Below are 21,879 nucleotides of genomic sequence, written 5' to 3' on the forward strand. Positions count from 1 at the left end.
TGTCAAGCACATAATGTTCATTTTATGCATATCAGAGAGGAAGTTAAGTATTTAGTCTGTAGCGGTGATGTATTGGATTGCAGTATAGATTGTTTTGGATATTTTATCACCATTACACATGTAAATGGAATGGACAAAGCTTTAGAAACAACTCAGAGGTCTTTTGACACAGTAGACACTTTAACTTGTCACAGTAAGAGTGGGACAGGTGTTACTCATAACATTAATGATGGCTCAGTTATGTTCTAAACTGTACTCTTATTTTTGTACGTATCCTGTATTCCTAGTACCACTATACTAGGAAACAAAACTGATATTTGTGGTAAACTGTGTTAACAACTTTGTTCTGACTGTGTGATGTAAAATAACTGTTGAAGTTTCACTTACTAACAAACATTGTTGCAGCGTGGAGAGGGGTGGTTATATTTTACAGGCGAATCCTCTGCAGGCACACTACAGTCATTTATTACTATGTCTTCTACTTTACTGTGTGCTTTAATATTGGAAGGACATATGTAATAATAATGGTAAAGTCAAAAAATAGATCTATATTTAGGAGTAGCAGGAATTGTCCAGCACAGCAGCAGCTCATACAGGTAACACTGGTGAAGAAAACAAAGATATCTTTCCTCAAATCCACAGCTATTGTGATCCAAGGAGACAAAACTATGCCATGAGGTCATGTAATAATATAAAACATAGCTGTAAATGGTTTAAACATAGCTAATGTTTAATGAGGATGTTTAAGCCTTTTAATTACATGTTAAGAAGAGGAAGAAGAAGGAGACTGTAATATCAAGTGTCAACTGATCTCCTCTTTTTATTTTTTAAATTAGAAAGTAGGAAAATGTTAAGACAATTTTACCCAGACTTTTCCCAGACCAATTTTGTTTCCCGTAGTGAAAAATGTGTTTTTTCTTTCTTCTAAAATTCCCTATCGTTATTCCCTTATTTATATGCTTGTTTTGGCTGTTTCTGTTTCTGTTGTCTTTTAAATGCAATTTTAATGTCTTCCTAATGTCTTATTTGTAATGTATTTCTATGCAACTGTAAAACACTTTGAATTGCCTTGTGTCTGAGTGGTGCTATATAAATAAACTTGGCTGTCTTGCCTTTCCTCATTCCCCTGTTTTATTTTCTTCTAATGTACCTACCTAAACCTACCTTTTTTTCTGTATTTCTGGTCACTCAGACCTACAGCTAAATCAAAAGAACATGTTTCTTACATCCATCTCTACCTCATCTAAATCCATAAAGTCTTCAAAGTAATAAAAAGAGTAGTCTGCTACCTGTGAATACACTGAAGCAGGGCTCAGACTCAGGTGAAAGAGGTGATGTCACCACTTCTGCAGCCTTAACTTGTATCAAGACAGTCAACATAATCAGAGGATGTTAGCTTTGAAAGTAAAAGCACAAGTAGGAAACACACAAAGGCTTAATTTACTTTAAAACAACAACCTAAATGTCAAAAGAAAACTCAAATTAACAACTTTAGGTTTTATATTGGCTTTTTTATTTCTACATTAATGTTTATCCTGTATAACACGCAGTGTACGATTTTGCAACACATGTTGAATGTTTTACTTTGAAGGGTGATATCCGGTGTTATTCTGTCTAGCTTGACAGTGGCAGTGGAAGTGCTGCTGAACCAAGTTGCTGCTCGCTGGTGCCAACGCCCGGCGAAATAGACAGCTAGCGTTAGTGAGATACGGAGGGACACTGGTACGTATCTGAGACATTTTCTGATGTTTCTGTGTGTGGTTTGTTAACATGTAGCCGTTCTTAAATTGATTTCATACTTCATCGCGTTAGCTGGAAGTCGTTCGTTAACAAGCCAGCGTTAGCCGTCCGGTTGCCAACTGGCTAACTAGCTAGCAATGTCTAGTGATTGCTAGCACTGCGTTAGGTTTGCTTGCTAACCGATACACAAATTTTCATTTTGAGTACCGGTACGCGGTTGTCAAAGTAGATAGTGTTACACATTGTCATTTCCCCCTTACCTTATTTATACATACCGAAGTTAGCAAGGCAATTAAAAGTCACCAAGCGTCAGCTAATGAGTATTGCTGTCATTGGCTAACGTTAGCCTCCAGACAGTGTCGGTGGTGGGGTGTGACATTTTACTAGTTAATGCAAGGAAACAGCTTTTCCCCTCAGGTCACATTGCTTAATCGAAGCTGACATTAACCATTAAACAACCTAAATTTGTTTCATGGCGAATGTTTATTTGGTTATAAAATATTAATGAGTTTTTACTCCTCCCTTCAGCTAACGTTTTGCCAGCTGAATCAGAAAGCACAGAGATGCAGACTATCAAATGTGTGGTGGTGGGTGATGGAGCAGTGGGAAAAACCTGCCTATTGATTTCATACACCACCAACAAATTCCCCTCTGAGTATGTACCAACAGTAAGTATATTTTGTGTATTTTCATTGTCATATGCCTGTTGACAAACAAGAACATTTAGGTCAAGAATGTAAGAAATGATCCTGAATGCCATTCATTCTCTTATCACAGGTGTTTGACAACTATGCAGTAACTGTAATGATTGGGGGTGAACCATACACCCTTGGTTTATTTGATACAGCAGGTAAGGTAGTGCGCTCTCTTGTTTTAAATAGAAAGATGTACAGTTATTAGTCTGTCACACGGTAAGTTAATTTGTCACGTGGTGTCTCTATAGGTCAGGAGGACTACGACAGGTTACGACCACTAAGCTACCCACAGACGGATGTCTTCTTAGTCTGTTTCTCAGTTGTTTCACCTTCCTCTTTTGAGAATGTTAAAGAAAAGGTGAGTACAAAATGTTATCTAATAAAAACACCTTCACCTTCCTCCCATAGTGATCTGCTCTGCATGGTTAAATAAAGGGAGAATTATAAAGCAATGCAGCAAGAAGTTCCTGGGAATTTGTTGCTCATATGTTGATATGTTAATATGTTAATGTTCATAAGAGCTCATTTGACAGCAAACAGCACAATAGACATATTGCCATAACAGTATTAACACTAACACACTAAATGACACATACTTTAAGAGAATGTTAGTGTAGCTGAGGAGCCCACCTAGCTATTAAATTAAACATACAATGTTCAGGGAATCTAGCTGCAAGTCATGTGTATAAATTCCTATCTAATTCCTAATAGCCAGGCCCCATATTATTTACAGGTGTTTGAATGCACTAGAGACTGGCATAGGTATAATATTAGGCATGGTCAAAATTCAAAGATAAAATACCTTTGGATCTAAATCCTTTTAGTGGTGTGGGCTTAAATTTGGAATATCTAACCTGATGATGTGAGATCCGTGAGATAACAGTATCTATAACAGTTTTTAAGAACAGATGTAAAAACTTTTTATTTAATATACTGGAAAAAGGAAACAAACTTTAAGTCAGTAATATAGCACAGGCACAGTCATCGTTTTTGTTATTTTAACTTAGAGTTTTTATTATCCTCTGTCATACTTCAATTTTATACGTAACTCTTTTTGTGTGATATGCTCCTTTTATAGATTGTTTTATTTTGTGTTTATACAAGACCACGTTTTGCATTTGTTTGAATCTGTGTGCCTATATTTGTTCTCTTGATGAATATGTGAAAGTGTGTTATGTGTAGGTTGTTATATGACAGAATAAAGCCCAAACCAGTGTGTTGAATTCAATCAATTAATAAATGAAAGTGATACTCCTGAAGAGGGACCAATAAAAGGGGCAATAAATATGAAACCTTTACAGTTAGCAGTTGTAAAGACAAATTAAATGAAACAAAGCTCAGCATACAAAAGCATAAAACAAGGCATGAAACAAGTTTTTTAGATGTAATCTCTTTAACTGCAGCCTGTACTTTGCTGTACCTTATCTCTCCTCCTTGCTGCTTCTGTCATAAAACACTGGAAGTCCCCCCCCCCCCGTGACTCACACAGGACCCTATGATCACAGATACTGGTCTAAATGAAAATAGAAAGTGGGAGGTATTTCAAAAAGCCAGATATGAAAGTTAGCCAGATAATCAGAAAACAATTAAAGTGTAACTGTGTGATACTGTTTTAAATATGTAAAACAGAAGATGAATATTAGGGTTGGGGATATGACTCAGTCAAGCATGCTGATATGCAAAATTTAAGAAGACATTTCCTGAGGCATAAAAAAAATAAGTCTAGTGGATCTTGGTTTGTTAATGAGCTTCTAACCATAGGAGGTTTAGTTCATGATGGTTACAATCAATTTTTAATTTTTTTTGCTGCTGTTTGATATCAAATAACATAGAATAAAAGGAATAAATAAATGAAACTACTCCCTCATCAGAATTGACCTCATAGCATTTTAATGCATAATATGTAGCACATACAATGTAATTTGTTGTTTCTGATGAGTGTTTTGTCTGTTTTTTTTTTTCTTCAGTGGGTTCCTGAAATAACTCACCACTGTCCCAAGACCCCGTTCCTGTTGGTAGGAACTCAGATTGACCTGCGTGATGATCCCTCCACAGTGGAGAAGTTAGCCAAGAACAAACAGAAGCCAATCACTCCCGAGACAGCAGAGAAGCTGGCTCGTGACCTTAAGGCAGTCAAATATGTTGAGTGCTCAGCTCTAACGCAGGTAAGGCCTCAGATTAATCAACACTTCAAAGCTGGTTTGGCCAGCATGTGTTTAAAGTTTCCTAACAAGGGTGGAAATGCTTTGCTTTGTCTCTTGCTAACAGCATTTAGCCACAAACTCCATCTAACTCTGTGTTGTGTGCCTGTCTTTCTCCCTTCTTTTCCTCTTTCTGTAGCGGGGACTGAAGAACGTATTTGATGAGGCTATCCTAGCCGCTTTAGAGCCCCCTGAAACTCAGAGAAAGAGAAAATGCTGTTTGTTCTGATGTCTTCTTGCATCTTGCTTTGCCTCTCGATCGTCTGCTGCTTACTCATTGTAAAGAGATGTCTGTCACTAAAATAACCACTACGCTCTTTTAAACCTTAAAAACTTTGTGCCCATTAACTTTATTCTTTCCGTTCATGTGTGCTTTTCTTTTCAACTTGGCCTAATCACAGTTATCAATGCTGCCTAATATGATAAAAGTGCCAATCTTTAGTTCTCCTCTCTGTTGTTGGCACCTTGTGTGCAAGTCTGTGTAACTGGACATGACTGAGTTTGTTTTTGTTTTATTATTGACATTATGTTATAATTTCAGTATTGAGCTCTTCAGCATCAGTTGTACCCTACGAAGCATTTATGCCACATTCTGTCTTAGACAGTAATAGCCGTTTTTTTCTACTGCAGCATCAAAATTTTCCATGGGCTTTTGTCTTTACTCAGACAACTTGATCATGAGGAGAGTCTTGTATAATGTTATTTGAATAAAGGAAAATTTTGATCGCCCTGCTCCATTTCTACTCAGCCTTCTTTTTGCAATTAGTTCCCTGAAGATGTTAATTTGTATTTGGAACACAGCTCTGTTTTGAATATTAATATTTTGTTTCCACAGAAAGGATTAAAGAATGTGTTTGATGAGGCAATACTGGCTGCCCTGGAGCCTCCTGAACCTAAGAAAAGACGTAAATGCGTTCTGCTCTAAGTCTCATCGCAGCCTTCTCTACACCAGTTTCCAAATGTAGGTTAACAGTACTGAAGAGGTTTCCTGCACAAGCACATTCCAACATTAGTTTTGAGATATCATGAAACATTTGCCTTCTGACTGACTTAACGTGAATACATAGTCAATGTGCTGAACGTGATTTTAAGATTGAGTAACATTTGATGCTGTTTGTGATGATTTGATACCACTGAAACAGTCTTAACATGATGTGAACACTGAATACTTAAAAGTATGTCAACAAATGGTGGGTAACCTCATTAAATAATATTTCAGTTTGACCACATTATGATAAGAGTTTATTTTTACAGAAGTGCTATTCTGAAAAGAAGTGACTATGAAATAGTATTTTAGTGGATTTAACTGTTGTATCTAGTGCCCTGTAAAACTCAAACATGCTTATAATGATGGGTTAGTGAGATGCTCAGATTCTGTATTAGTGTGACCTACATCTGTTTCTTACTTTTCAAGTCCTTTCCTTTTACATTAATCATTTATACTATATATGTTCAACCCTGGCACACAAGACTGCCTTTGGTTGACTGTTGTCAGTGATGAGGTATCTAGCAATATAGATCCAGCTAAAGTCATGGAGTCAAATATGATGTTTTTCCAGGCATTTTTTTTAACAATTGACACAATTTTCAAAGGGTTAGCAGGAGTCACTGTGTTTCACTCAATGTCAATGTCAACACAGTCTCCTGGAAGATCTAAGTACCATCTGACGTAATATGACATTTCTAGGCTACACTCCACTGTAGCGCTAGTTTGCCTAAAGAAAACCTGATAAATTGATGCCTGACAAAGCAGAGATCCACAGAGGCTGACAAACAAGTAGGAAATATATGGAGCTTGAGTTTTAAATACAGTGTAAACAGTCCATTGGAAGTCATCTATCACGAAAAGTCACCGTCAATATAAGTAACTACACACAAGGAGTGTGAGCACAACAATATCCCAGTCATTTATTTTTTATAAGACATGAGTTAACGAGGTGATGTATGCCCTTAACACTTATCAAAAGTTGCAGTACCAGAACTTTGTCTGAGCATTTCAGCTTATAACCCCAGGCTAATTTCTTATTTTGTAAACTGAACATACTTGCTGTTACACTGTGGCATCATTAAGTCAGACAGCAACACATTGTGACAGTTGTTATAAAATGCTATACATAGTTTAGATCCTGTGAAGATCGTCAAGATGACTGAACTAGTACTATTTGCATTTGTCTTTTGCTATACCCATGTCTACACGATGGGCTTGAATTTGATTTGTAAATATAGTGAGAATAACTCATAACTTATTGACTGAATAAAATGTGTGCATTACTGATGCCGAGATTTGAAGAAGACATGACACTGAAATCCAATTAACGAGGAAAATGACCACAAGGTTCTTGGACTGTTAATGATTTTTAATCGATTTGACATCAAAGTTGTACTGTATCTTGTTTGTGATAAAGCATCACAATAAACCAGTATTACCAGTATTATGAATAAACCTAACTTCAAATACTACATGTTGTCTTTTGTAATTATTACATAGATCAAATTTATGAGCTTATACTACTATGACAGGAGAAGACATATGACTGCTGGGCCAAAGAGAAGTGTTGCAGTGTTAGAATAGCATTACCAATAGAATCACATGTGAGTTGGAGGGTCAACTTTTTTATTTCCCTGTGCAAAGCCATGTAGCATTGATTCTGTCAGAAATGATGAGATGACAACACTTGCTGATGTCTTCATATAAATTCACATATATTATAACACAAAACCCAGCAAACATAGACAATTCTAAGAGCATGCTCAACAATTTCCATGACCAGATGGCACTTGAAAACACTAAAGGGTTAAATGATTTTTTCCATTTAAAATTAGGAATGCTGAATGTGGAAGGCGATGGCTCTTTTCAGAGTAACAAACTACAGTGTGTTCTCAGGAATTATAATGGCTCTTTAGTACTGAAATAGCTAATTCACTGCAAAGATGCAGGTATGATGCTCTTAAAACTATCAGCAAGATGAAGTGATAGGTAATATTCATATTTAAATAAAATATATTTATTCTTCAAAATGACTTGCTTACTTCAGATGGTCTCTTAAGGTGATTTTACTTTAATAAACTGATATTTTCAATATCACATGAACATGTGAGATGACTGCAGATTCTCATGTAAGGCAAATATGACAATATGTGCAATTTCAAGCAAAGGCAGGCAGCAGGTGTCAGATAATTCCCAAAGAGCTATGTGTCCGCAGCTGGGCATATCTCAATGCAACTGTTAGTAACACGAATTCCGTACCATCCTGCCCAGTACTGCGTGTCCTTGCCTCCATGGGAGAAATGGATGTATCTCACTCCGGGTCCATAGTTCTGGAAAACGTGGGTCATCTGAAAAGCAAATTTCACTAAGTCTAGTTCTGTCCTTAAGTTTTCCATATCCTCTGAATGGCATTTAATTTAATTAATGCTTTCTACAGACCTGATTCCATTGCTGATCGTTCCACTGCTCAAAGTAAATGGTCTTGGGGGCAAATATCTGGATTGGCTTCTTATTTTTATTCAGCAGCTCAACACAGATGTTGTACTCGCTGCCACAGTCCCATCGTGGCGCATACCTAAAGTAACACAAACGCACACAAGCATGTGCATACAGATCAGGAGTCACCAGTTAGGCTCAACACTCTTCACTGGGACACACATTCCTACATGTTATCAGTATGTTTTGTTTTGATTTTGTTTATTCATTTAAGAAAACACTCACAGCAGCTTATATTAATCTACATTTGGGGGAAAAAAGTCTCAGCTCTATTGCCTACAGGCTTCTCTTTGCCCACCACCGCACAAAATGCCCCTTCAGGTTTATTTTATTTAGCTGTAGACAATGCTAAATGTGGAACTAGTTACAGGTAACACGTATGCTCAACTGTAATGACTGTATGTCAACAGCACACTAATGAATATTGGCAAGCTCTGTGTAAAATCTGGATTGTGTTTGTGGCTGATTCAATTTGCCATCGATTTAGCAGTTACATAGAGTATTTCATGTGCATTGTTCTCACCAATCAGATATTCTGATATCTGGCTGGATGTTATCCATAAATGTTGCATTGTAACCCTCCTTCTCCAAATCAATCAGCTGGGCCTTCTTGCACACTCTGCATTGAACAGAGAAGAGAGATGGTTTTAGCAACTACATAATGAGAATACACCTTATAATATTATTTGCCATATGATTTCTGCATCTCTCCTGGTGAATACTAACCCATAGGAGGTCACAAAGTTTTTCTGGACTGTCTCATCTGGATGTGGCACCATTAGTCCCTCTATTTTCCACATATCACCACCATTCTGCAGTATCTGCCAATATTTCATTTTATCTATAAAAATAAAAAGATGAGGATTGTGAGAGAGATTATATTGCAGAGTTAAGTTTGTTGCAGGAAACAATGGCTTTAACAACACTAAATGTTGAATAAAGCTATTTTTGTGGCATTTACGTTCTCCTCTTGGATTCTTGATGAGATTTCTCCTCTTCTTGCACAAGAAGTAAAACAACCTCCAGTCTTTTGGTGTTTTGGAAGTGTCAGGGAGGTGGTATCCTTCTCTCCTGCATCTCTCCCTCCACAAAGACTGCCTGTCGGCCACTTCTTTCCATTCATGGCACACCAACCGACAAGAATGAACCACCTGATCAGGAGGAAGGTTCAGGAAGATCTCCTCAAGGATATCCAGAGGAACAGGGAACAACTGATAGAGAGGGGGAAAAAAAGACACAGATATGCAGAAGCATTGTGTAATGAGTTTTCAAACACTGACTTTTGACCAATGCAATCAAAACCTTTTTAAAGGGTCAGCGCCCCTGGTCAACTATTGTCTTTGGTTTGTTGATATATTATTTCTTGTGTCTACAAACCTTATTGCTAGAACTTAAGTCATTACTGTTGAAGCATTTTAATCCTCTGACTTTTTGCTATGAGTCATTTTTATACTTGAAAGTCCCACTCAACCTGAAATCCCCTGCCCCACTTTTTCTAACACTGTCTGGTTTAGTGGAATGGTGCTTTGAATCTGTTTTTATTAAAATATGTTGAGATCATATACAATATTTTGTTTTATTTCAAGATATTAGTAGTTTGAGGATTGTTTAAGAGTAACATTTAGACTACTGTTTAACAGTCGTTCTCATGCCATCATACTCGTCAGTCAAAAGAAGTATGTCGTTTGTCAGCATGCTCACCATGAGGTATGATGGGTGAGGCAGTTTAACTGTGATCATTTCACCAATCAAGACCTCTGTGTCCGATGGCACAAAAACAAGAACAGCTGTTGTGATTGGCTGTCACCACTCACACATTAAACTCGGATCATTTAAAAGAGTAAATGTCCCACTCAGCAGAAACCCACCCTGCTGTTCCATGTGTTCAAAGTGAAAGTATTCAGATTTCATCGATTGCAAGTATTAACAGCTGCTTGTAATCCACGGTAACTCAAAATTTCAACCAGCTGCAAGCTGCAGTCACGTGAAGATCTACCAGCTTTGTCATGTAAGGCACTTACACATCTTACCTCTTCATCTGAAGAGCCGGTTGACAGTTTTGTATCTGAGGACATATTTGGACCCGAGGTTGAATAGTTGCTTTGAGTTGCACCCATAGCTTTTGCTTTCCTCTTCATACCTGAGACGAACCCAGGTCAGTTACGTCTTCACAAGCAGTACACCCAGATGTACTCAACGCTACAAACTCCTCTCGACCTCTTAGCGAATATACGAGCGTGTAATTTATTATAATGCAACAATCTCACTTACGGTTTCAGTTATTTCTATCCGACCACACAACACGGAAATGCAATTCCGAGATATAGATGTTGAAGAAAAGGCAGCTGCGAGATGAATGTCTCCTATGAATCTAAATGTAACTAATAACAACCGACTCCTCTAATTAAAAAGGTAATAAGATTTACTTTCCGCTATATATCTATGCTAATCCTTGACTCACGGGTATTTCCCGAAAGAAATGCCCGTCTTTCAGTTTGCGGGGCGGTCGTTGTTTATCCCATGACACCCCGGAAGAGGAGGCGTAGGCGGAGCTAGACGCATAAATAACGTAGCAATGGCTCTAGTCAGCTGCCAGTCAAGGCAAAGGAAGTTTATTTGGATAACACCTTTTATGAGCAAGGCAAATGGTGGAATGTAACTACCTTCATTTACTGTATTTAAGTATAAACTCGAGGTACTTTTATTATTTATTTATTTTTGCTGATTCATGAGCTGGAAAGAAATGAATACAACCCCAAACAGATATTAAAATTAGGCATTCTTCAAATGTTAATGTTCGGTTACAGTTTAAATCATGAACACATGCAGACAGCCAATATCTCCTCTGCAGTAGCTCAAGAACGTTAGTTTTGTTGCCGACTCCGCCCACGCAGTCGAGCTCCGGTGTACGCTGGGTAGCAGTGGCAGCGAACACTGTCAAAATCCTCCTCCTTAAAGGACACTTCCGGTATGTGCCAGTGCTCGGTGTAAGAACTACTTTGTTTATGCCAGTTGCACCAGAAGAACCTGTTCATATATTTGTGGCACTTTCCACTTGTTCTCTTCTATCTATATTAAGGAACTGTTATCTCACAGAGATAATATCGTTCGGCCTATTTACATTTTCATTTAATATATTGATATATTATTGAATAAACTGTCCAGTAACAGACACGTCAGAAACTTTACCCTCACTTTTGATGGCGAGACTGACTGTGTTGCAGCTGGAGTCAGTTTCTGCTCCGTCAGCTGGCCGCCGCGTCGGACCCGGGGGTTTCATCCTTGACTATCCGCTTCATTAATGGGGCAGCCAGGCCGCAGGCGTCTTCGCAAAGAACCCACAGTCAAAGATATAGCATAGACGCAGCTGTTTTTTCAATCTTGTCGTTTCGCTGTATTACTCAGATGTGACTGATATGACTCCCGTGCACGTGAACGTCAAAGGGCACTGAGGTACACGTTCGGGACACTCGGGAGAATGACGCTGAAGTTAACGTCCGATTTGACCGTTAAGGGGAAAGTTAAGGGAAACTTAATTTATAGCGCTGACCGACCCATCTTCCCTTTTTTGAACCTCGTTACATGACAGTTGTGAAAACGTGAAGAGGCGCGGGGTGTGAAACTCACTTTCAAGTTTAGGAAAACTTTAATTCTATTTGTGAAAATGCACTGAAGTCAAGATTTCGCTCCTTTTTCTTTTCCATCAATGGGCCTACTTAGACTGATCAAATCTGGATGAGATTATCCCGGAGAGGGAAAAATATAATTCAAACAGTTTCAGTTTAATTCTGGACTGCATTGGACCATGGTCGAGATCAGAATGTTTAAGACTATTTAAAACATTGTATACAACTTAAGGAAGTAATTATGATCCAATGTGGTCTTGACGGGAAAATGCAGTGAAATTGCCTTTGTTTTTTCTTTCCCTTTTTCCATTTTTCACAACTAGAATAAAGGTTTTACAAATCTAAAACAGTATTTTTAATATCTTTACACTTTTCCTGTTAATGATTCAACAAATCTAAGTGGTATTGATCTAGACCTGGCTTCATTAATGGTCAATTATTTATTCTATGTTTATAAGTAATAACTTTTGAGTTGCCAAGTTTGTGGAAAATCCTCCAAGTCTTCAATTATAAATGTTAGTAAGTCATTAACAACTGCTACTGTGACCCTCACTAATATCTTGTATGCAGTTAGAAATGTGAGCAAGCCATTAAAAAGTTTCTACAATAACCATTCAAGTCTGTAGTTATAAATAAGTTAATAAGCTGTTTGTGAAAGGATTTTCAGAAACTGAATGGTCAAACAGTCCACTGCAGGGCCTCATTTATTGATTAAGAAGACAGACAAAAGTGTCATGCTGTAGGAGGATTTTACACAGCCTGGCAAACCAAAAGTTGTTCTTAGTAACAGATAACTGATCCATAAAGCATTACTCATTTTTTTAGTAATAGACCCATTTGTTACAGCTTCTAAATCCATTATAAATGGTGCCTTATCAGTAAACAGTATCAAAAAATGTCATACACTCATCATTGTCACTGTGATAATCAGTGTCTCCAGCCTTCACTGAACTTTGTTCCTGATCTATATGGTCTTCAAACACATAGCCCAATACTTTTTAATTCTACTAATCACTTGGTTTGATTGTTTACAATGTCACATCATTTTAACTGCCCTGGAAAACCTTCAGTCTTTAAACACAAACTTAATGATTTGCCAAAAGTTGAAATTGATTAACCAGAAAATAATGCCTCTCTAACAAATCAGCTGACTAATTAACATCAAGGCGTGTGGATGTTTTCTTCGGGATAATGAACTGATTAAAATATACACAACACATTGTCAGGATGTTGTTTTTGTCTGCCTTCTTTGCATGATCCACTTGTTATGATTCCTGAGAAAGCTGGGTTGCATTTTTCACAGGCAGCAAGGCAATCTTTGGTCTTGTGGTGCTTCCAGTTAATCCACTCCTTTCTATTAATGGCACACTGACAAACAAGTGAAGGAGGGGAGATTCATGAATATCTGACCCAGATCCAAAAAAAGGGGGATTGCAGGGAGAAGACCTACAGACTTCACTGAAGTTAATTGGCATGTAAAACACATTTCAAATGATTCTGTTAAAACATTCTTTCTAAACTCTATCCAGTGGCAACACTTTGCACATGCAGTTTCTTCATGCTGGGCTAAGTTTGAAGCCATTCCTTTCCTATTTATTACCTCTTTTGTATATCAGCAGCTGCTTGTCAACCACATTTATATTATTATTCAAATTCACACATTTCAGTTGTTCCCTTTCCCTGAAGAGCCTGTTCAAAGTTAATGACTTCAATCTGCCCAAGACAATCATAAATATTTCCTCTTAAAAGCACTACAAAAAGTGCTACAATGTTAAGCGATATCAGAGAGACTGATTTTTAATAATATGGCAAATAAACAGAGGTGCATTCATGTCTTCAATCACATAGGCACTGCAGTTTGTGTACAATACAGTACATAGGTCATAAATTACAAGCCATACCAAAAACAAATGGATACCAAAGAGGCTAGTAGACCTGGGAAGTAGGATGGTAGCCATTGATTTTGGTGTCACATTAGAATTTCAAGCAGGCCACAACCCTGTCCATGGATACTGAATTACGATCAGCCCAGTCTGTGATGCTTTGACTCCGCTCTGCATATTTAGATGAATATAAAGACAAAAGATAAATGCACAATTTCTGAGTAACAAGGACTTAAATCCATGTCGTATCTAAAACAGGTTTATCCAGCTTCCGTCAGACGGCTGAGAGATGAGTCTTTTTGGTCAGCGGAGGAGCTCCTATGTGTCGGCGTCAATCCTGTGAGCTGTGCAGCGGGAGACAAGAACAAAGAAGTCAGAAATAACGCTGCTGGCAGGCACATGAAGGTGACAGGTAATATAGCTCAGTGGATTTTAGGACACATTCTGAAAATGGAGATAAAATATTCTGGGATGCGTTGCATCAGAAACATCTACAAAGATTCAGGATTAAAGTAACCCCCCCCTGCCAGAAACATCTAAAACTTGAACAGTGAGACAGTTCAAGGCGATACACAATCTACTGTATCGTTAACTAGAAGCTAAACACAACAGAAATAGGAGCAAAAATACAACACGTCCCCATTTAACTGTGCTGTACACTAGACTGAGGGACTTACATTGCTTTGGTATCCTGAGTGGCTCCGTGTCTCCTGACAGGACTTGATGCATGACTCCACGGAACTGATACAGCACCTTCAGGCTCTTCTCCTCCCCCACACAGGGGTCGTAGAAGCCAGGGAGTCCAGACTGGAAAAACAACATCAGGTCATGTACCAGCAGCAGAAGGAATCATCATACAGTAAGTTCAGGACATCAGTTTGTAACACGAGTATGTATACAATATATAAATGCTTTTCCTATCAGCATAATAACTACTAGTGTATCAACAGATATACTAACATTACAGCTGAAAAATCTACTTCATAGTGTGGGTATTGGATAAGTTCTGTGGGTTTGGAAATCTGGCCCTGGATTAATGTGCTTACCTTTGTGGCCTCAGTGAGGATGAGTTTTGAGTCTTTCACCAGACACTGCAGTGGCACAGTCACGTCAATGACCTTTGCCCTCTCATGTTTTCTGCTGTTGTCTGTAACAAACTTGCCGTACCAGGCGTTGAGGATGATGAGACCTGATTCAGGAAAAAGTATCAAGGATAGCGTAAATCAACTGGAGATTTAATGTATTGTGGTGTTATTTTACCATGATTAAAAATACAAAATGGCCTAGATTTCAGAAATCCAACAAACTCTGAATTTTGGATGAACTGATATTAAAAGTTCAACAAAACTCCCCACTTTCACCATAGAACAATTAAAATCTCTGCCTGCCATTGTAGCTATACCATTTACAACAGAACCAGTGTAATTTTTGAGACTTATTTGTTAAAATCATTTTGCGAGTAACTAACAAAAAGAAAAAAGCACAATTAATTTGAACTGCAAAGCTGCATAAACAATGTTGTAGCCATGTAATGGCGTGCAGTCTGTCGAATAAAGAAGAGCAGCTGTGTGCTTGTCATTGTGTGCCTGCTGCTATTAACTGTTACTTTACAAGTGCAAAGTCTAGGGGACCTCTGATGATACTAAAATCAAAGCAACCTCTTCAGTGACAGGTGTCATAAGCCAATTATCACTTGCCAAACTCCCCTAGGTGAAAATTACACTCTCTGCTGAGAGCTTTTTGTTAGTGTACTTATCAAAAGGCGAACTAAAAAGCCCCAATTATCACCAGTCGAAACAGAAGCTGGAGGGTCATTAAAAAATCCACTGAACTCTATTACTCTATCAACTGTTTTAACCCTGATTAAAGAGCTACCCATGTCTCCACAAAAATCACCCTAGATATTATCAGAGTCCACAAAGTAGGTTTCCTATGCTATACAGTCCCTTTAAATTTCAGTGAACAACCCAAGAACATCACTTAAATTGTGTATTCTGTTATAGCTAAGTTGTTTTGATATGTGAGCTGGGAATTCATAGGCATAATGGAAAATTAAACAGCAGCAAAGAGGACCTTGTTTTGTTTTATACAGTGAAAACAGACTGTGCCTTAGAAATTACACTCGGAAGTGAGCAACATTCAATCAGGCATAGCTTTCAAAATATTTCACCTAAAATGTACAAACAGCAGTTCAGAGTCCAAGAGAATCAAGCAGTTTCGCAACCTGCTTAAAAAACATTATTCCCAGGATAAGCTCATCCCTTAAATATTACTGATCTTACCCATTCTAGACTCCTCAGCTTCAATAATCCTGCGCACAGACTCCTGCATGAGCAAGACCTTTAGAGATGAAAAAGGTACACAGAGGAAGGGAAGCAGACAGACACAAACAATGAGATTTCACATCATATGGATTATACTAATGAACTTCAATAAGACCTTGCATCTTATCTAATCCTATCACAGCCCCTTTGTCGGAATGTTGTGGGACATGTAATTTTTCTCGACAGTCACCCACAGTACCTGCATCTGTTATCTAACACTGAACCGCAATGTAAGGTTGGCACCACAGCTACGTGCAAAGTCTGTAAAATACTCACAGCAGCCTCTGCCTCTTGTTTCTTCCTGGCGATATTAGAGGCCGAGCTCTCCTGCTGCTTCTCCAAGTCTCTGTTGGGTTGGAAGATAAATGGAGAAATAAAATGAGCTCATAAAATCCAGCCATAATAATACATGTGGTGCTACTTCCAATAACATTTCTTGCATGAATCAACCAACTTAAAGCAAAGGTTTCTTACTGTTCCTTCTGGGCCCGCACGTAAGGGCCGAATAATAAGCTGCTGGATGGCGAGGTAGAAAACCAATGGTCCGACTGTGGCGTAAAATACAGCACTTGGCAGGAGTTGGTCAGTCAGGTGAATCGGGAAGAAATACGTCTGGCTAGCTCTGTTCAGTCTGCGGATAGAGACTTGGTTTCATTATTTACGAAATCAAACTGGCCACTTACTGGCTGCGAAAATTCGTTACTCTGTGTGATCTTTGTGAGAATTTCTCTAAAAAGATAACGTTCAAAAACAACAAAGTTTAGTATTCTCTCAGCTACATACAATTGTGTGCCAGGACACTGAACTGTGTGCTGAATGTCTGTCTATGAATGTCTAAAAATAACAAGATATTTACTGTATATACACACTCTTTTAAATTCATATCCCAGTGCCACTTAACATCTCAGTGGGATCCAATCCTGTGCATAAATCCTCAAAAATGTCCTGCCCCAACACAGACACAATTTGTAGAAAATGCATTTGACTGGCTGTGGCAGCTGCAATGTGAGTAGATGTTACGTCAGAACAGAAAGCTCGGAGCAAAGAGCCACACTCACTTGATCTTGAGGGAGACACCTTGGGGCACTCCCACGCTGACAGTGGCCCCCAGGACACTGTGTCGACTGATCTTCCTCTCAGCGCCGTACTCTACCACAGTCCCAAAGAAGCCAGATCTGTAACACAAAGATGCAGTCACTTCCTCTTTACCTGCACTTAAGGTTTATTGAATTCGAGCTGTCAGTTCTTGCACAAACAACAGGGGTCTTAATGTGATAAATAACAGATATTGGACTTTGACAACGTACTTTACTGAGCCCTTAATCTTTGTCTGATCTTCATCCTGGAACTTGTACTGGTAGCTCATCATCATAAAAGTGTGAGGAATGCCAAGCTGCAGGGGGGGAAAAGGTAAATGATCATTTTGGCACAACCCTGACAAGCAACTGTTGATTTAATGTTCGTGTCTTGACTAACATTAAAGTTAAATAGAACTGCTGGCTGCTAACCTGCATTGCGAAGGTGAAATGGCTGCTCTTGGTGTCCCTGACTATGCTGGTGTTCATAGAGGACTGGATCCCCCATCGCCACTGCAGATAGCCCATAGTGTTCTTGTCTAGGTGACGGGCCAGCACTGTGGTAACCCCAGGGCGCACGCCTCGGGATGAAAACTGGAGCCCGCACTGAGCGGTAACAAAGCTGAGGCAAAAAAGGAGAAAAAAGAAAAGCTTAATTGTTTATATTGTAGTAAAATAGACAAACAGAGTACATATTTCTTTTCTCATGCATTTCAACACCTACAATCGAGGTGTCAAGTTTCGGAATATCTTCATTCCAAGGAGAGGTCCATGGGTGTCTCCAGCACCTAACTCTACCTGTGTACAGACAGATGACAAATAATGTTTCACATCTTAAAATGTCAGTGCATGTTGTACCACAGAGGCAGAGAAAGGTTAAGTATGCCAATCGTAGTATGCATTACAAAATGAGAGTGTGTAAGAATATGCGGCATACCTCTCCCCATCCCTTAGCTGAGGTGACTCGTCTCAAGGCCAAGTTAATAGTGCCACCTCCATTTCCATTGTGGGTTGACAAAGAGCCAGACAAAATGGCTGTGTCTTTTGTTGTAAGAGGAGCCTGCAACAGAACACATAAAGCTGTAAGTCCTTTGACAGGAACTAATTCACAGACTTGACATCTTTTAAATCAAAATACAACAATGTACAAATCACTTAAAGACTTTTGTGGAATCTTAAGCAGCTCGGCACCTCTATGGATTGTGATATGTGCATCTTGTTGATTTCCACATGTGGGACTCCCCCTCCGACCACCTCCTCGTAGTCCTCCTCATACCTGTCAAACAGGTCTGTGGCATCAATACCCACACTAATCGTTCCCTGTGAATTACAAGTGCAGGAATACTGTGTTAATTAACAATGTACATAATACGCACAAGACACTTTTTACATTACATTCAATTCAACATGAGGCTTGTTATCTTTCCCTGAACATACCTTTGGGTTGGTCCTTTGCTGAAGCCTTCTCTCCTCTCGTTCTCTCTGAAGACGCTCATACTCTTCTCGAATCTCTGCAGGTGTTCTTTTCCTCTCCACCACCTGGTGTAAGAAGATATGACTTGAATGCAAAGTGGATTGGCTGCTTCAGAGGATGCAGGTAAGAAGTTGGAATAATTTGACCAGTATCTTATGTGTTGTGTTTTGCACTGGTGAGCATCAATGGTTTTAGATGAAGCAAAACAAGTACTGTTTCACATTGGTTTGAGAAAGTGATGTCATATAGGACAGGGAAGTCTTGGGGTATGAATGCAAGTGTCACACCATGAAGCATTTAAAAAAATTTAGTGAACATCAGATGCAAACTTAATATCACATTTGAATGCTAATTTCCATTTCAAAATAGTCAAAACATACTTTGTGTGCGTTCTCAAAATTAGGAAGTGCAAATGCAAACCAATTTTTTGTACATACAGTATTTTTGAAAATATGTGAAGTAATTCTGACAGTCGTGGTTGTGAAATTCAGAACTCCACTGAACTCGACCCATGAGGCTTCAGCTCCTCTGCTTGTGGTGCATATGAGGGGTGTATCAGTATGTACTTTGGGCTATAAAATAGTGGTCTGTCGATCAACACAATGGCCATTGTACCTAACCGCATGTGGTGGCTTGTTTAGTACTTATTAACCACTATAATCACTAATGGACCTACCTCCCATCCTTCAACATCGAGTCCTCGCTTGCCGTAGATATCATAGATAGCTCGTGATTGTGGGTCACTGAGCACTAGAAAGAGATAAATAACCACCAATACTGTTAATAGTTTGTTTAAGTTTCTAAATAATATAATGTAGGTCATAACATCAGCTTCCTATGTAGCTGCAAAGGCGGTCAACTGCATGATGTGACCCAAGCTTTTCTTACCTTCATAAGCTTCATGTACAAGGTTAAAAAGCTGTTCTGCTTGCCGCTTTAGCTCGGGGTCCCGGTGTTTGTCTGGATGATACAGCATGCATAATCGCCTGTATGCCGCCTTCAGCTCCTCTTGTGTTGCCTGAAGCACAATATTGAAAAATGTAGAATAGAAAACCTGAAGGAAAACTTCAAAAACAACACACAGCATGATGCTGCTACAGCCAGACTCACATTCTACCAACTTTATGTACAGATCATTTAACACTTATTTGAATTTAAAGTCTACCATCTCTGCTGTAATACCAGGCAGGGTTTAGATTATTTTGTGACAAACAGATTAGAAACTTGCTGCTGTTGCTCAAATTTAAGTTATAATTAGACTGTTGTGAGATAGACTACAGTGTGGTATTGTATATATCCACATGCATGTCATTTTTCCCAAATCACTGACATAGACAAATTACATATTTTGTTGATTATCTGAAATGGAAAAGAAGTGAATACAACAACAACAACAACAATAATTGAATGGTAATTATGATATTTGCAAATGTTTGGGCACCCTAGTAAGCCAGCACTTAATTGGCAGACATCACAGCTTGCAAACTTTTTTTGTTGCTAGCTAAGAGTCTTTCTATTTTTGATTTAGGAGTTTTCACCCACTCCTCCATGCAAATTACTTCAACTTCTGAGATATCTTCAGGCTGTCACACACAGCATGTTAAGAATCTATATTTCAGTGACGTTCAAGTTGTTTTTAATTTCAGTTTCTATATTGACTGCATGGCATTTCCGTCCAGACCTTGCTGATATTCAGTGGATCCACTCTTTCCTCTATGTGTGCAATGATTCCTGTGCCACCAGCTGCCACACAAACCCAAAACAGAGTATTTACACGCCCTTTTTTTAACAGATGGCAAAAGGGGTGGGGTTTACTAAGTACTGACTTAAGGCGCCCAGACTCTTGCACATGCCACAATCAAAAGTGATCTGTAATTTGCCCCAAACTGTTATGTACATCTTTAACATTCAGTGGGATGGCTTAAACATTTCCTAATACATTATTGGATGAAAACCTCTCATGTAAACAATAGTTACATAACTATATAATGTTAAATAAACTTTAGTCACTGCAGCACAGCATGTCCCCGAGCTGTGTAAAACACATGTATAATTTACAGTTCAACATAATGTGCTTTACAAAATGATCACGACCCGATCCCCAGACACTGTAGCATGTTTGTAGAGTAATCTGTGTTATATGATGAAACCTTGAGGTACAGTAGTAGCATTAGCCACTGTAGTTAGCCCTGTCCTCAATCCAACAGATCATCCTGACACTGTTAATAACTGTCAGTTTGATATAATTAGCTCTCAGATAAACGGAGTAACACACGCGTCTCTGTCTTGCTGCGTCAATTGACAAATCCAGTGGGATAAAGTCGTAACCCCACAACCTGTTGCGCGTCCTGCAAAGTATCTAGCCGAAGAGTCACAGCACAGAAATCAATGTCGAGGGTCACAAGCTAGCCACCTAGCTAACGTTAAATCAGATTACACGAGAAGTCGTTAAAGATGAGCCAGAGAGAGCTTACAGACTGACAGCTAAATTCACCCGCACAAACATCTATTTAGACCAGAGCTGTGTACTCTACCTCTCGTCTGACATTTAGCAGGGAATAATAATCATCATTGCAGATCTCATCATCGTCCAAGGCAGGCGCCATGTTTACACCCGGTCATCTCTTCTTCGTGTCATTTACATCAGTCAAAGACGTCTCTGCGCCCTCTGTCGCCCCCGCGTGTTGGGGAGGAACAACACCACCACCAACTGTATTTAGAGACTTGTTCATTGTGCGTGTGCTTTTTATTTTTTACCAAAATCTTGGCTATTTATTCGTTTTTGGCGATGTTATCCTAAGAACATCGCCAAAAACGATACGCTAAAGATATGAGACATGCCTCCAAAATAAAAGTTTGAGTGGCATTTTCACATTGCACCCATGCGATACTTGTTTGCTAAATTACTTGTATGTTTACTGACTGTTTTTCATTGTAATATATGATAACATATATGTATAGGTTTCTTAATTTCCATTTTTTAGGAGATAAAAACATATTTAAAAAGGCTTTAATATGCATTTTTAGATTTAAGAAAGTGAATATTGCTTGCATGCCTAATTCCAATGGGATGTTGTCTGCATCCTTTCCACCTAGGAGCAATCAAGACAAAGGGTGAGAAAATCACTTCTCTACATTAGGCCTTTCATTAGTTCATTATTACTTTATTTGCAATAACAGCAAGCCAATGACTGTACAGGCGCACAAGCAGCCGAGGAGCTGTCCTTTCAGCACCACCACCTCAAACTATACAGTGCGTTTCAGCACTGACGGCCACCAGCCTGTTAATATAGGTTGAAAGCTGTCCTTAAGTGCTGCAGTTGATGCAAGTGCCAAAAGCAGAGTCTGTAAAACACAGTGATCTGTATTAAGATTG

The 21,879-nt window shown here is 38.8% G+C and overlaps 3 protein-coding genes across 5 annotated transcripts; 1 reads left to right on the forward strand and 2 right to left on the reverse strand.

Moving 5' to 3' along the window:
- The first annotated feature begins 1,597 nt into the window (after nucleotides 1-1,597).
- LOC108882149 (cell division control protein 42 homolog) lies at nucleotides 1,598-7,096 on the forward strand. Of its 2 annotated transcripts, none has more exons than XM_018674473.2 (6): nucleotides 1,598-1,722; nucleotides 2,269-2,408; nucleotides 2,518-2,590; nucleotides 2,684-2,793; nucleotides 4,403-4,600; nucleotides 5,472-7,096. In XM_018674473.2, the coding sequence occupies exons 2-6, from the start codon at nucleotides 2,304-2,306 to the stop codon at nucleotides 5,559-5,561; spliced, it is 576 nt and encodes a 191-aa protein (XP_018529989.1). In that variant the 5' UTR covers nucleotides 1,598-1,722; nucleotides 2,269-2,303; the 3' UTR covers nucleotides 5,562-7,096. The 2 variants fall into 2 exon arrangements, with proteins under 2 accessions (XP_018529989.1, XP_018529990.1); XM_018674474.2 differs by lacking the exon at nucleotides 5,472-7,096 and adding an exon at nucleotides 4,776-5,442.
- A 133-nt stretch (nucleotides 7,097-7,229) lies between these two features.
- Nucleotides 7,230-10,654, reverse strand: LOC108882148 (F-box only protein 6). 2 transcript variants are annotated; one of them, XM_018674471.2, is made up of 7 exons: nucleotides 10,392-10,654; nucleotides 10,142-10,260; nucleotides 9,082-9,331; nucleotides 8,847-8,961; nucleotides 8,644-8,739; nucleotides 8,064-8,199; nucleotides 7,230-7,972 (listed from the first exon to the last, which is right to left on the reverse strand). In XM_018674471.2, the coding sequence occupies exons 2-7, from the start codon at nucleotides 10,256-10,258 to the stop codon at nucleotides 7,826-7,828; spliced, it is 861 nt and encodes a 286-aa protein (XP_018529987.1). In that variant the 5' UTR covers nucleotides 10,259-10,260; nucleotides 10,392-10,654; the 3' UTR covers nucleotides 7,230-7,825. The 2 variants fall into 2 exon arrangements, with proteins under 2 accessions (XP_018529987.1, XP_050927305.1); XM_051071348.1 differs by having other exon boundaries at nucleotides 10,151-10,260; nucleotides 10,392-10,653.
- A 2,863-nt stretch (nucleotides 10,655-13,517) lies between these two features.
- On the reverse strand, nucleotides 13,518-21,180 carry dnajc11a (DnaJ (Hsp40) homolog, subfamily C, member 11a). Its single transcript, XM_018674483.2, is given in 17 exon segments — nucleotides 13,518-13,973; nucleotides 14,307-14,436; nucleotides 14,676-14,818; nucleotides 15,912-15,969; nucleotides 16,230-16,299; nucleotides 16,428-16,453; nucleotides 16,455-16,584; nucleotides 17,012-17,128; nucleotides 17,261-17,346; nucleotides 17,462-17,651; nucleotides 17,754-17,827; nucleotides 17,967-18,089; nucleotides 18,221-18,349; nucleotides 18,467-18,568; nucleotides 19,180-19,253; nucleotides 19,392-19,521; nucleotides 21,038-21,180. Coding segments are annotated over 17 exon segments (1,680 nt in total). The 5' UTR covers nucleotides 21,110-21,180; the 3' UTR covers nucleotides 13,518-13,947.
- Nucleotides 21,181-21,879: the final 699 nt, after the last annotated feature.

The sequence above is a fragment of the Lates calcarifer genome, linkage group LG6 (genome assembly GCF_001640805.2).
Source record: "Lates calcarifer isolate ASB-BC8 linkage group LG6, TLL_Latcal_v3, whole genome shotgun sequence".
NCBI classification, from domain to species: Eukaryota; Metazoa; Chordata; class Actinopteri; family Centropomidae; genus Lates; species Lates calcarifer.

Coding starts and splice junctions, on each gene's coding strand:
- LOC108882149 (XM_018674473.2), top strand. CDS start 2,304: ATGCAGACTATCAAATGTGTGGTGGTGGGTGATGGAGCAGTGGGAAAA. Junction 2,794..4,402: donor TTGAGAATGTTAAAGAAAAG/GTGAGTACAAAA, acceptor TTTTTTCTTCAG/TGGGTTCCTGAAATAACTCA. Junction 4,601..5,471: donor AGTGCTCAGCTCTAACGCAG/GTAAGGCCTCAG, acceptor TTGTTTCCACAG/AAAGGATTAAAGAATGTGTT.
- LOC108882148 (XM_018674471.2), bottom strand. CDS start 10,258: ATGAAGAGGAAAGCAAAAGCTATGGGTGCAACTCAAAGCAACTATTCA. Junction 8,962..9,081: donor CAAGAATCCAAGAGGAGAAC/GTAAATGCCACA, acceptor TTATTTTTATAG/ATAAAATGAAATATTGGCAG. Junction 8,200..8,643: donor GATATCAGAATATCTGATTG/GTGAGAACAATG, acceptor GTGTTACTTTAG/GTATGCGCCACGATGGGACT.